This window comes from Clarias gariepinus, chromosome 5 (assembly GCF_024256425.1).
Source record: "Clarias gariepinus isolate MV-2021 ecotype Netherlands chromosome 5, CGAR_prim_01v2, whole genome shotgun sequence".
NCBI lineage: Eukaryota > Metazoa > Chordata > Actinopteri > Siluriformes > Clariidae > Clarias > Clarias gariepinus.
In genome coordinates this window covers 20,666,653-20,680,871 of record NC_071104.1, presented here as the reverse complement: position 1 = coordinate 20,680,871, position 14,219 = coordinate 20,666,653, and the positions used below count along the sequence as shown (strand labels likewise).

General features: G+C 37.9%; 1 protein-coding gene across 1 annotated transcript; it reads left to right on the top strand.

The window, feature by feature from the left end:
• Positions 1 to 793: 793 nt before the first annotated feature.
• On the top strand, positions 794 to 13,151 carry sona (SON DNA and RNA binding protein a). Its single transcript, XM_053496677.1, has 8 exons — positions 794 to 917; positions 3,085 to 3,200; positions 5,438 to 5,630; positions 5,708 to 5,781; positions 5,878 to 8,397; positions 8,506 to 8,942; positions 9,676 to 9,743; positions 11,478 to 13,151. The coding sequence occupies exons 2-7, from the start codon at positions 3,173 to 3,175 to the stop codon at positions 9,718 to 9,720; spliced, it is 3,297 nt and encodes a 1,098-aa protein (XP_053352652.1). The 5' UTR covers positions 794 to 917; positions 3,085 to 3,172; the 3' UTR covers positions 9,721 to 9,743; positions 11,478 to 13,151.
• The last annotated feature ends 1,068 nt before the right edge of the window (positions 13,152 to 14,219 follow it).

Genomic DNA, 14,219 nt, shown 5'->3' with positions numbered 1-14,219 from the left:
GTGTATACATACTACAGTAAATGTATATCAAGGCCTCACTCATTTATCAAATTAGGATTTATTAAAACATTTTGCTCCTCTTGCAAAACACTCGCAGACCAAGCTACTCGCAATCTAGGGTTCCACTTTTTTGGCTGACGCTGCATATTCTAGACGTTTACCCACAGCCCCATTACCTCCATTACCTGCGTTCACACTGCATATGCACCGTTGCTGTACCCAGAGTTTCAGTAGCGCAGAGCTTAGCTTGACGTAAACGGTTTTGTCATAGATGTCGCTGCCTACTGTTACCGACATTCAAAACATAAAAGTTGACGATGATGCTGCTCACAGTATGGAATTTCTGATTTATAGAGTCTATATATAGATAGATAACAGGACTTCCATACCTGATCTGTCATGGCCTGGGTTAACAACGACTACCATCTGTGCTGTCGACCTACAGGGTGCTGATAAAAATTGGGCTACTGTTGGTGAAAAAAGGAAAGAAGAAAAGCGTGCTCGTAGGGAGAAAGATAAGGGGGCTACAATGGGACTATGAAAGACAGACAATGGTTATGTATTCTAGATAAAAATTTACCTGTTGTCCCAGACATTTTGTGAATATGAGAAATAGTGGCTTGTTGTGAGATTCAGGTGCTTAAAAGCTGTGTAATAGAAAATACATACATACGACATTCAGGGAAGGAGAAATATGTGTGTTAGTCATACTGGTTATGTATGCCCACATAGATAGATATTTATAGATAGATAGATCACTAGGTGGCGCTACATGCCTGTGTGTGGGAGGTAAGGCGAGGGCACGTGCTCTCGGGATACTGGAGAATTTCCCCGCCGCACAATGTCATGGCGACCATCACCGAGCAACTTTATAGTGCTTTCCTAACACAGGACTATTCCGGAAATCAACGTTAGCGGTTAGTACATTTATTTTACATCTGCATCATTGTTCGTTTAGTAAAAAACAAAAACTCTACAGTAATTGTATTGCGTGCAAAGATGTTTTAGGGTAGCTACTGGAGAATCACATTGTTGCGTTGTGTAAGGTGCTAACGGGGTTTAGCTGGCCTGCTAGGAGGCCGGTGGGACTCAGCAGCCCTGCTCCTTTTGTTAGCGCTTCAGCCAGTCAGTGGGGGAAAATGAGAGTCGTTTACTCCTGGTCCAGCAGCTGCTGTTTTGGGTTATAGTTACTTCAATTTAGTGGTGTAATCCCACTAGATTTTTTTTTTTGCTCTCGGCTGAATCAGCTGACAGACATTTCTCACACGCGTTTGTTCGGCTGTTAGCTACCGAGCCTTTAAGCTAGTTATGCTCGTGGCCTAGCCAGATTTTTTTCAGGCGAGACGAAATTATTGTTAATTGTAGCTGCAAGGTTGATATAAACACAATCGATTAACTACAAATTATTAAAAACAAGCCTGTTTATGTACCTTCCCGCACGCTTAGTCTGGTTAGCCAGGCAAAGCTAGCCAGTTTTGTTCATTCTGCTGCACAATCATTTGCTTCCACGCCGCTCACAAACACATTGCCAGCATTTTGAAACTGCTTAAGAGGTTTTCTGTTTAAAAAAAGAGTTTTAAAATTGGGGGAAACCCCTTTCTAGCGAATCGGGTGTTAGCTAAAGCTCTACGAGATTAGCACGGTTAATTCTCAAAGTATCTGCTCTTTTGTGGAGGCTGTCGTTAGCATGGCTCCTTCACTACTGTCGCAGCTGGAAACCGCGTGGTGAAGAATTTTTTTTGTATTCGAGGGTTTGTATTTATTTCAATATAAACAGAGTCCTTTTTTCTTTTTGAAGAAGAAGATGTTAATCGCTGCGTTTTAACGCTCCTGGACCAGGTGCAGCTCTGAACGTGAGTTTATGGCGTTGACGCGCTCAGGCTCAAAGTTTTGGCGCTATTTATCCGCCGCTAAACTCTAACCTGCTATGAAAACCAGCTAATTTAGCTAGTTTTAAATTAGCTAGTTTTCATTAGATTTACACAAATTATCCTACAAAACTCTGCTGACTGAACCCAGAAATATTTTCAAAATAATTCAGATAATGCGCATGATTTTAAACCGTGTGTGTTTGTGGTTTAGTGTAGTCTGTTAGTTACTATTTAATGTTAAGAAAACGGTCTGGTATCTTTTGAAGCTGATTTTTGTCCGTTAGTTATACCTTTTGATTTACTGTACAAAGTATTACTTACGGAGTTATAGTAACGTTCTTTGTCTCTAATCAAGTGACATTTGATGTCACTTTTTTATTTTAAAATGAATATTTGTAAGAAATTTATCACTTCGGGCTGTACATTTGTTAGAAAATAATCCACAATGGTGTGGTGTAATTTGCAGTGATTTCTCAACGATTACAATGTTGTGTACTGAAAGGGATTTCCTGTTGTACAATTGCATTTCTACCTTCTAGCACAAAGTTATAGAAAGCATTTATTTTTATTGTCACACTGTCTGATATCTCTCCAAAGAGAATGAGTTCATTTTAATTCTCCGGTTCTCTGGGTGTTTTTCTTTGCCAACATCACTTACAACTTGCTCATTAGGAACAAACTTAAATAGCTAAAATGTTTATTTATTTAATTTTTTGCTATCCAGTGTTATTAATTCTTTAATGCTGTTTTGTGACAGTGTGCATTGGTAAAAGTGCTAGACAAATAACATTGACTTTAAGGCTTAACATATTTGTTACGGGAAGGTTTTAGATTTCAGCTGTTTATAGTTAACATTGTGGAAAATCCACAAGTCAAGTTAATTCAAATTCTCTATAATTTTAGAGCTGCAAGACAGTAAATTGTCTGCCATTCTGATTAGCTGTGGATGGGTTCTGTCTATAGAAATAAAGTATCACAGCATGTACATTTATGTCTTTCAATGTGCGTGATCCATAAACTCAACAGATTGCACGAATGTGGATATTAGGATTGTTTTGTTTTTATGTTCCGATTAAGTTTTTAAGAATATTTTGCTTGATGATGTCCTAAAGCAGAATCATTTAGTTTATTGCACGTGTACTCTAACCCATATATTTGAAGTGTTTGTGTCCAGTGTTGGCATTATTATTAACATTGTCTTCTTTTTTAACAGGATTAACCACAAGGTTAACATTTCTCACATCCAAGTCAAAGGAGCTCTTTTTTACTAAACTCGCGAGGACGACTAAAGAGCTACAGGAATGGAATGTGATGTGACGACCAATGCTGGTATGTTTCACAAAATATCTTTTCTGTATATGAATTAGGGTTTGGTATGGCATAAAAAAAATCCATCATGGTCTATAGGTATTTTTTCTTTCTGCTCAGCGACTGTGGTATTTATATCATATTCTGTAGTCTACTTCGAATTTGTGCGCTTGTCGCCAAACTGACATTATGACAGCATACAGGGTCATACAGAGAAACTGGAGTGCACTCATGTACAGATGGTTGCTGACTTATAATGATTCCACTTTATGATGGTGAAAAGGCGTATATATATGTATTTATATTTTTAAAACTCTATTGTGATGCTAATGATCTGGGTTGCCCATGTGTGATATACACACGTGTGTGTTGGAGGTTGTTGGTAATTCGGCAGTGAAACAGCAACATTATTTAAATTTATTATTATCTCTTTAAATTTCGAATCATATATTTCGAATGATGGTTCTCTTTTTCCTCAATGGACAAACCTTCTATGGTGTGAATAGAGAGAAATTTTATATAAACAAATTATTGCGCTCAAAGGAATGAAACAATCAAGTTTTTTTTATTCAATCAAGCATTTTACAATTTTTACAAATGTCCCCAAGTTAATCTTTAAAATAAAGATTTCTAAAAAGTTGCACTCGTCATATAGTTCAGAAGTCCCGAGAGAGAGGTGCAAGAAAGCAACTTCTATACAGTCAAGTGCGGGCACGTTTTTTTTTTTTCAGGCCAGGCTTTCATAGGTATTCAGTTTGATTTTTCCTTTATTTTAAAATTCATATGTATGTATAATGCTGGGGTTTAAGATGATACATGAGTCTGAGCAGCGTCATTGCTTTTAAATCTGAAGTACTAAAGAATTATATAAGAGGCATGATGTCATTTTGTCATCACAATCTTTCCATTTCTGTATTTTTATTAGTATTCGAAAATCAGAAGATAAACCTTTCATGGTCTCCAAAACCACACGTGGCACAAACTTTAAGCAAACAATGCGCTTATGAACAAGGCTAAAAATAGATAGTTTTAGCATGTTTATAGGTCTTGGTATGTACACTTTAAAAAACTGCATGTATATTTCTTACTGTTTATGCCAAGTTTTTTTTTAGTTTTTTAAAAAAATATATAGCATTTTACAATTGGATAATTGTTTTTGCATGTTTGTGGTAAGGCTTTGGTAAATTATTTTATCGAAATGTAATTTAAGGTAAGTGTTTTGAGCATAGTAAAAGTTGGCTAGTGCTAGTAATGGGTTATTGTGGGGTATTATTCTTTTTATGTAACTGCATTGTAAGTTGGGGACCAAGATTGACAAGTACATGGTGGTCAAAAAGTAACAGACTCTGAAATATAAAACTGTGAAATATAAATTGTGAATTTTATTGCATTGACCGTTTCAGAATCAAAATGTGCTGTAAAAATGACGCCAGTGACTGTGTTGAAGCTTTCAGTATATCTTATCAGAGCTCACCTTTGCGTATACTAGATTAAGCATTTACAAACCTTTTAATATACAAAATTTAGTGCTGACTCATTAATGTGATAGGACGAGAGGCATTTCGCGAGTGGTGATAATAGAGCATAGCACAACTAACTTAATTGCATGCTTCATTTCGCATCACAAGTATTGCACAAGCTACACTGACTCTTGGTTGCCAGCATGAGTTAAGAGAAGAGAGCACTTGCCTTCCAAAACTGATGTTTAAAATCGGATGTGGAAACGCATTCAGCAAGAAGACACATCTAACTTTGTCTCCTTAGTAATGACTTTTAAGTCATTCAGAATTGTCTCTAAACCGCCTGTGTTATTCTGTTAATGGCTAACACAAGCTACAAAGCTAAGTAGCTGCTAATACAACCCTGAGAGCTATTGGGGATTCAGCCCCAGAACCCAAAAAAACTAACCTAATCAGTGCCACTATAAATTTTTTTTTTTAAGGATTGTCTACTAACTCCATGGTTTATCCTTTTAAAATTTAAAACTTTTACCATGTTGACCCCAAGTGTTGATGTGGAAGTGTTGACCCCCAGCTTGGCCAATTGCCTTTAGTCATTTCCACTGGTCACGGAAGGATCTTTGTTGAGGAGCAAAATTGTTAAATAAACCAACAAATCATAATCTGTTGATGATAAATCGTGTTTGTTGTATAAAAGCAAGATCACACTATCTGATATTTAGCACAACAGATTGACCTTTCATGTGCTGTTGCAGAAATACAATGCAAAATAAAGCTGTGAATATTTATTCCCCACAGAAAGCAGGGATCCAACTGATCCTATTCGACATGGAGATAATGTCCTCAGGGATGGCAGTGAAACACCAAGAAAGAAAAACAAGAAGCACAAAAAGCACAAAAGTAAAAAGAAGCGCAAGAAGAAGAAGGATGAAAAAGATAGCAGCTCTGAATCTGGAGTGGAATCAGACCAGGAATCTCAATTAAAGTCAAGGTAGGGGTTTGTGCGATGTGCGATTAAAGTAAACACACATTTTACAATTGGGTAATTAGATATGTTATTTATCCCAGTTTAAAAAAAGGAGACCTTTCCAAATTTGAGTCTGGTGAACGTGATGAAGAAAAAGAACTAGCAAAAAATGCAGGTGAGTTTATCTGTGTCCTTCCTTAACTAATATTGCATGTCAGGGTTTCCTTCCTTGTGAGTTTTGTGGACTCGCATATTTTTGTTTTTCCAACAGAACCACGTGATGATGACCATAAGGCCAGAAAAACAAAGCGTCATACAAGCAAGAAGAAGAAAAAAAAGAAACGAAAAGAAGAAAAGCAACAGAAAAATTCTCCTTGTTCACGCTCAGTGAGTACATCTGAATCCGAGTCTGAATCGGAATCTGAGTCAAAGTTGCCACAACTATTGGACACCTCTAGCTTGGATCAAAAGTCACCAGTGACTGTGTTGAAGCTTTCAAATGACAGATGTAAGGATAAGCTGCCACTTCCAGATGATAAGAAGGGAGAAATCACTAGCAAATCTGAGCATACTGAAGAGGAATGTATAAAACCAGCATGGAGGGAGGATGGGTCTCCTCAGAATTTGCAGACTGTACATCAAGAAGAGCACAATGAAAATCGCATAAAAACCGAGAACCTTGAAAAGAATGGAGGTTTTAGCAAAACACAGGAGCTCCCTGATATAATCCCTAAGCAGGAAAATGTGCACAAAGAGCAACTTGTATTAAAGAACATAGAAAAAGAACCACATGAGAATCAGAAAGGAAAGGGAGATCAGGTAACAGTCTCTAGATTAAGGTCTCGATCGCATTCTGATGATAAATCTGGCCACAGTCGTTCAAGAACTCCAAAGCAATCCTCTGCTATATCAGCACGTCGAAAAGATAGATCACAGTCCAGAGAAAGGTCTGTTTCTAGCCCAAGAAGGAACAGTAGTACTAAAAAAAGATATTCGAGGTCACCATCAGAAAGTCACAGGTCACGGTCAAGATCTGTCAGAGCACCAAAGCGCAAATCCAGGTCCCTGTCTGCAAAAAGAAGGCGTCGCTCTAACTCTAGGTCCAATACCAGAACCAAAAGATCCAGAACCAAGTCCCCACGACGTGGTCGGCGAACAAGATCTCGGTCTGTTGTAAAGCTACGCCGTTCACGGTCAAGGTCAAAACAATCACTTTCTCGCAGAAAGAATCGTTCGAGGTCCCGCTCAAGGTCTGTTCGGAGAGGCAGGCGCTCACAATCACGCTCACGGAGGAGGACACCACCATCTCGTACACGAAGGTCTCGGTCCAGGTCAATCAGGAGAAGAAGGAGAACCCGTTCAAGGTCCATTGTAATTCTCAGGCGATCTAAATCCAGAATGAGAAGAAACAGAAGATCTAGATCAAGGTCTAGAAACCCAAGAAGACGAAGCAGATCTAGCTCTCCACTCCGCTCCAGGCGCTCTAAATCTAAATCCCCTGTTCGGCAAAAGAGATCCAAGTCTCCACGTAGGACAAGGTCAGAATCAAGATCTCCTAAGCGCAGTAGGCGGTCAAAATCACGATCTCGTAATTCAAAGACTGCCTCGCCTAAATTTAGTAGAGGAGCCAAAAAAAGCAAAACCAAGCAATCAAGATCAAATTCGCCGAAAAACAACTCTAGGTCTAGATCTAATTCCAGAGGAAGACTTTCCTCAGATAGAAGTCAGTCTCCAGCTAAGATCAGGTCTAGATCTTCGTCACTGGCCAAAGACCAAGACCCGTCAGTTCAACGTGATTATAAGGAAATATCAGAGTCTAAAATAGAAGCTCCCCAAGAAGTAGAACAAACAGCTACCACAGAAAGGTGGAAACCATTGATGGATAAAGAACAGTCCCCGGATAAACATCAGTCCCCGAAAATATCCTCAAATGAGGACATGGAACAAAAAAAACTTGAATTAAAAAATAAAAACTCCAGTAAAGAGTCTAAGAGTACCCAGGAGGGCAGTGGGAGACAAACTGCATCCAGGTCAAGGTCTTCTTCATCAGAACCATTAGCTCAGGATGAGAGTTCTGCGTCAGATGATGAGCAGTCTGACAACTCAAGATCTCGAACACCAAGCCCAGCCAAGAAAAAAACTGGTTTAAAGACCAGCAGGGTGTCTAAGTCACCCATTCGAAGGAAACGCTCTAGGTCTGCTTCTTCAACCTATAAGGCAAGGTCCAAATCAAAGTCTGTTAGTGGTAGGGAAAAGTCGAAATCTCCATCGATAAGGAAACGAAGATCTAGATCTTCCTCACATAGCCCAAGAAAGAGGTCGATATCTAGGTCCCCTGCCCGGCGAAGAAAATCGCGTTCAAGATCGGTCACACAAAGAGGGAAATCGAGGTCCAAATCTCGTACCAGGACCAAGCGTTCAAAGTCTAAATCTCCCAAAAGAAAGCGCTCTAAGTCTAGATCGCCAGTACGAAAAAGGCGGTCTAAATCCCGTTCTCCTGCTCGGAGAAAGAGGTCAAAAACTCCAGAAAAAAGCAAACGGTCAAAATCTCGTTCCCCTACCAGGAAGAGAAGGTCACGATCATGGTCAAGGGTCCGTCACTCACGATCTAAAAGATCTCGCTCTGCATCTCGCAGGAGAAGACCTGTGTTTCGAGGTCATTCTTTTGATAGACGGGACCGCTGGAAACGGGAGCCAAGCCATTCTCCTATTCTCATCCTCCGTAAAAGACGGTCTGCCTCAAGAACACGTCGTAGTGTTAGCAAGACACCACCACGACTCACTGAGCTAGGTATGAACATTGAGATTTGCATCTGTGCAGTTTGTGTATCTATAATACTTCAGCTTTGTTTAAGGCGCCTTAAAAATTAATTTGTATTGTTACCTTTTCTCTTCACAGATAAGGATCAGCTGTTGGAGATTGCTAAGGCTAATGCTGCAGCAATGTGTGCTAAAGCAGGGATGCCCATCCCAGAGAGCCTTAGACCCAAGGCTATCCTCCAGTTGCCTTTGCCAACTCCTGCTCCAGCCCCTCTGTCTTTGCCGCTGCCCCTTCCAGTTCCTAACATGCCCATGAACATCCCGATGGGAATACCTGGTATGCCTGCAATACCAAACATGCCCATGAATGCTGCTATGGCTAGTATGACAGCTGCCACCATGACTGCAGCACTTTCTAACATGGGAGCCTTGGCAGCCATGCCCCCTATGCCTCCACTGCCCACCATTACCAACAAACCTCCACCAGCTCCTACTCCAAATCTCGCAAACATTGAAGAAGTCAAGAGAAAAGTGGCTCAGCAGGCTAACAGCATCAGTATTAAGGAGCTGACAGAGGTAAACTTGGACTATGTGTATGCACAATTTAAAGAATGAAAAAAAAACGGCTATGCTGAATTGAGCTTTAAATCATTGGTACACTATTGATAATTTAGTTTTTCAGCTTTAGGGGCACTGCGATTTTTGATTCAGTTTAAATTTCTCTCGAGCACCTATGTTTCCTACAAGTTTTAAAATATTTTAAAAAACTACTAAAAGTATCTAATGAACAGTGAAACGCTAAGTTGTGTTTAGTGGTTGTTTATATTATGTCTTGTACAAAGCCTTAATCTTTTTACCAGTCTTCTGCTTCACACTCCAGTCTAGTAAGTGGTGGTTCTGCCCATAAGCTCAAATGCTAAAAAGTGAAACGCTCATAAAACTGCATTTTTGCAAGATCTGTGGTATAGTTATAAGGATTTGTTCAATTTTAGGCAGTTTAACATAGACAAGTTTACTTAATTTTAAATATGGATTGATTCTGAATTAAAAACCAACCCATTGAAATAGTTAATTGAGCCAATAACAAAAGATCAATTAAATCGCCCAGCTCTAGTGCTGATATAGGAAAATAACAAGGCTAAGAGGCTTAATTAAACACAAACTCAAACTGGAGAGCTGTGATTTCCTGTTACAGCATGCCCAGGAGTTTTTGTATTCCTTGTATAGCGATTATGTCAAAAATGCCGTAAAGTTATATATTTATCAAATAAATGCTGTACTGTTTCATGTGGCATTTCTGTGTTTTTAGAAATGTAAGCAGATAGCAGAAAGTAAAGAGGAGATGGGTCTCTAATGATGAAGACTATGGGAAAACAGGTAAGTTGCCTTAACCATAAAAAAACATAACCATAAAAAAAAAAATGCTCAATGAAGCCTTTAAAAATGTAAAGATATAAAGTGTTTTTTTTCTGTGTAAATTTATTTGTAAATAAATAATGCTAAAATTGACATAAATAATCTCAATCTATACACAACTATTTAAATGAAAAAGCAGATGTAGCCATAGTGCCCCCCCTCCCCATTTTTCTCTTTTTATGCAAGCATACTATATTCCATTATTTATAAAATAAATTGGGTGGCAATTATTAAATAATCTTTGCCACCTCAGGAAAACAGTTGGCACAGATAAATTATTTTAAAAATCCATATAAATAAATATAGTAGTAGAAATGGTTGCACATATATACCTACATGTGAAACATTTCAAGCCTTTTTTTTCGTTTAAATTTAGTTGATTTATTAAACATCGCAAAATGCTTCCTAAGATCAATCATAAAATTATTAAAGAGATAGAAATGTTGTGATTCTGAAAAGTAGTATGTTCATTGATGCACTTGGTCTGGGCTCCTTTAGAATGTATTACTGCATCAGTGCAGCATTTGCATGGAGATGACCAGCCTGTGGCACTGTTGAGATGTTTTTGAAGACCAGGTTGTTTTTCTGGTAGACTTCAGCTTGACTTCCAAAAGAAATGCCAAATGTTTTTTTTATCTGAAAGGCAGAAAGCATTGGTTCAGGAAATCCAGCCTCACTCCATTCCTTGTGGAGCTGCCCCATGTTTTTGAATAGGCTTTCCTTGACAATCCTCTTAAGGCTGCGGTCATCCCTTTTTCTTTCATACTTTTCCCTTGAAAACTTGAATCTTTTCATAAATATGCTTTAAAATAGCTTTCTCTAAACATTCAGCTCCTTCAGCGATGACCTGTGGCTCACCTTGCTTATGAAGGGTGTCATTGTTCATTTTCTGGATAACTGTCAAATCAGCAGTCTCCTCCATGCATGTACTGAACTAGACCAAGAGATGCCTGGTATTTATACTGAATGAGTAGTAATTTATTATAGTCATTTACTTGAGCTCAAAATTAATATTCTAATATTCTGAGCTAATGGTGTTTGGTTTTCATGATCTCTTAAGTAGAGATCTGTCTGTAAAATATAAAGAAATAATCTAGTTTTGTGAGATGCAATATATGTGTTTCCTGTCTGAATTGTTTAAAAATAAGTAGGGATGCACCGAAATGAAAATTCTGGGCCGAAAACGAAACCGAAATTTTTGGATGCACTTGGCCGAAAACCGATACCGAAACCGAAAATGGCTTCATTAAAAAACATGTTTAAAATATTTTCTTTTTGTTTGTATTAAAAAAACTACAAATTAATTAAGCAATCAAACTTTATTAAGCAATTAATAAGCAATTAAAATTTATTGATAATAAATAACAGTAATAAGGCTGTTTAACAATAACAAAACTTGCTTCCAAGTGCTTCCAAACCGCCGACATACTCCGTGTTTGATGCGTAATGACAGCGCGAACGAGACGGGAGGATGGGAGAGGCGTGGCAACAATTTCGGCTTTTATTTTCGGCGCTTTCTTACGTTTCGGCCGAAACCGATAATGCTATTTCGGCCGAAAATTTTCGGCGGCCGAAATTTCGGTGCATCCCTAAAAATAAGTTATTCACTCGGTTATAGTAGTATCAGTCCTTAAATTTTATATTTACTTTTTCTGTTAATTGCTTGACCTCACTCACATTTTGTTTATTTTCCAGTAAGTGATGTCCTGGTTAACAGTAACGTACCTTGGTAGTAATCCAGTGTAAAGATAAATGAGAAGATGAAGTGAAGACACCACTGGATTTTACACTGTCAATCTAGGAAACCGTACTGATTCTCATGGATAACTCAACAGTCTAATTTTCTGACACCACTGTAGGTGGCAGTTATTCTCAAACACAGGACTTAATCTGCTAGATGTGTCTTCGGGAAGATTAAGGGACTTCCTTGTATATGAAAGAAATGCACTGCTTGGTCAGATTCACAGTGAAGTATTGTTTGAATTTCAACATGGTCTCTTGACAGTTGAAAGAATCAACATTTTTTCAAGCTGCACTCTTGTGGATTTTTTTGATTAACTGTGTCAATTTCAGACCAGCAAGCACCATGACTCGCTTCACATGTAAATCCCATAAGAAATGTAAATCTCATTTATAAAGTACTTTTGTGATCAGGATTCCATTGTTATTTGTTCTTAACTCTTTTGTGCTAATTTCTTCTTTTTTTTTTTAAGAAACTAAAATGTAAGGATGAATCGTCACTAAATGCTATGCTTCATAGGTGATATTTTATTTGTGCAGGGTTGCAGTTGTATGTGATCTGAGGGAATCTGGGAATAAAAAAAAAAAACGGTCACACTTACTGGATTTTAGACCCTGATGGGTGTATAGTGCTGTTTTATCTTATTTGAATTAGATGTGCATATGGCCAGTAGAGGTTGACGGAGTGCTTTGTTTATGCTATTCAATATTCTCAGAATGATCAGATTAAAATAAGAGTGCGTAAAATGTACTGAAGAGAACTGCTCCTGTTGAGACACCTGTACTTCTTGCTACATCTTCATTGACTTTCTAGGTGTTCAAGTTAATTTTGGTGCATTTATTCTGTTCTAATTCCACCCCTCCCTCCTGCTCCCACTTTGTGTCTCTTTTTTCCCCTCTTGGTACAGTTTCAGTATTTTGTGGGTGAGACATCACCAGTCAGGCTACTCCTTAGGAAATATTTGTGTTGGCAAACTTTTTTTTTTTAAAAAGATGGTTAAATTTCTTATCCCCATCCAGACCTATTTTTTTTACCCTAGTTTTGAAATTAAACACAAAACTGATACACAGACTTGGTTTAACACTTAAAATGAGGACCGATTTGTAACTGGAAGTTCTGAAACAGTTAAAGCAATGCTTCTTGTAATAGAATCCCTTAGTACAATTAATCTGTGTGGAATAAACACAGCTTTTTGCCACTTTTTTCACTTCAAATAATTATACAGATTACACTCTCACTTGTGGTTAGGATTAGTACAGGTTAACAGTTTGGTTTCAAGAAAGCTAGGCCCAGTAACATACTACCCAAATTATTGACCAGGACTTCTCTTCCTCTATGACCCCCCCCCCCCCCTCTCTTTTTTTTTTCTTCAGTTTTTTAACATCTCATTTATAAGCCACTCTGTAATAGGAATGTAATCCACTTGAAATATTTAAAATAAGTGGTACTTGACCTATGTGATGCAGTGTGTTATTGTACACTTTGTATAAGTTCCATGTTCCTATCATGGTGTCATATTCACATTTTTGATTACACAGTATGGTTTGGATTTTCCTCTGCTGTAAGACAAGCCTGCTTTGTACATAATGCACCATATGATTATTAAAATAAATGCCCATGACCACTGATTATTGTTTCTCTTGACGCTCAATTCTAATGCTCATTTAACCATTTACTAAGGTCTGACATTTCAAATGGTTAGAAATTTAAAGGGACTTTAGAACCTGTGCTGTGTGGTACATTTATTCTGGATTTAGCGATTTTTGGTTTCTCTGGCGCTTAGTATGGCCAAATGTGTCGCTCCTACTCAGTGTTCAAGTTCAAATGCAATATCTTAGTTGAGCACGTTTTCCACTCTGTGTGGTACGTGCACTCATGTCTGATGTAATGCTAGTGCCAGATTCCCACACTGCTGCGTCTCATGAAATGCTCGTAACTAAATATCCAAAACACTCTAACTGTTGTTTCACTGCACTTGTGATGAATGAGTGAGGATATAGTGTGTGTGTGTGTGTATATATATAATATATATATATGTGCAGTATAAACTACAAGGGTGTATGTGTACACTTAAAAACTTGCTTGATAAAATATTTACATTGTAATTAATTGAGAAGTCTCAATGCTCATTTCCTTAATCTGGTTGATCTGACAGAGGCTGTACTGCTCTACCAGCAGTTGTATTAATTTTTCAGACACTCACTAACCCTGCTTCCTTATTTTTTATTTTTTTACCTGTGGACTTAATTATTTAATGTTGTTAATATGTACATGATTTGTTACCCCATTAATGAAGATTTCTTCCCTCAACAATAAAAGGTTTTCTATTCTATTCTGCCCTTTCTCCAAGACTAGCTTGCAAATAATGTGGAGTCAACATGCAAATTATGGAAAGTGTCATGTCATTTGGGGACTTGGAGTGCTGCATTAGGTACTTTCTCCTGAGAAGAGATGGCACTACTGGGTGTTAAAGTGCAAATTTGAATCAGGGTTATGTGCGCAGAGCTGTGTGGAGTCTTCTCTCAGACGCATAAGGAGCAGGCTGACTTCCAAATAAGTGTTTGGTCCCTATAAATGTTTTTACTGTGCATTTAATTGTAAATAATGACATTTACTGCGTAGGTAAATACCTGAGGAAAAAGATGGATGGATAGATAGAAAGAAAGATTAATTACTGAATTACTTTATTGATTAAT

What these genes read in the sequence shown, in the direction of transcription:
- sona (XM_053496677.1), top strand. Translation starts at nt 3,173, where the DNA reads ATGGAATGTGATGTGACGACCAATGCTG. An exon ending in AGAACTAGCAAAAAATGCAG is followed by an intron (nt 5,782 to 5,877) that starts GTGAGTTTATCT and finishes TTTTTCCAACAG; the next exon opens with AACCACGTGATGATGACCAT. An exon ending in ACCACGACTCACTGAGCTAG is followed by an intron (nt 8,398 to 8,505) that starts GTATGAACATTG and finishes TTCTCTTCACAG; the next exon opens with ATAAGGATCAGCTGTTGGAG.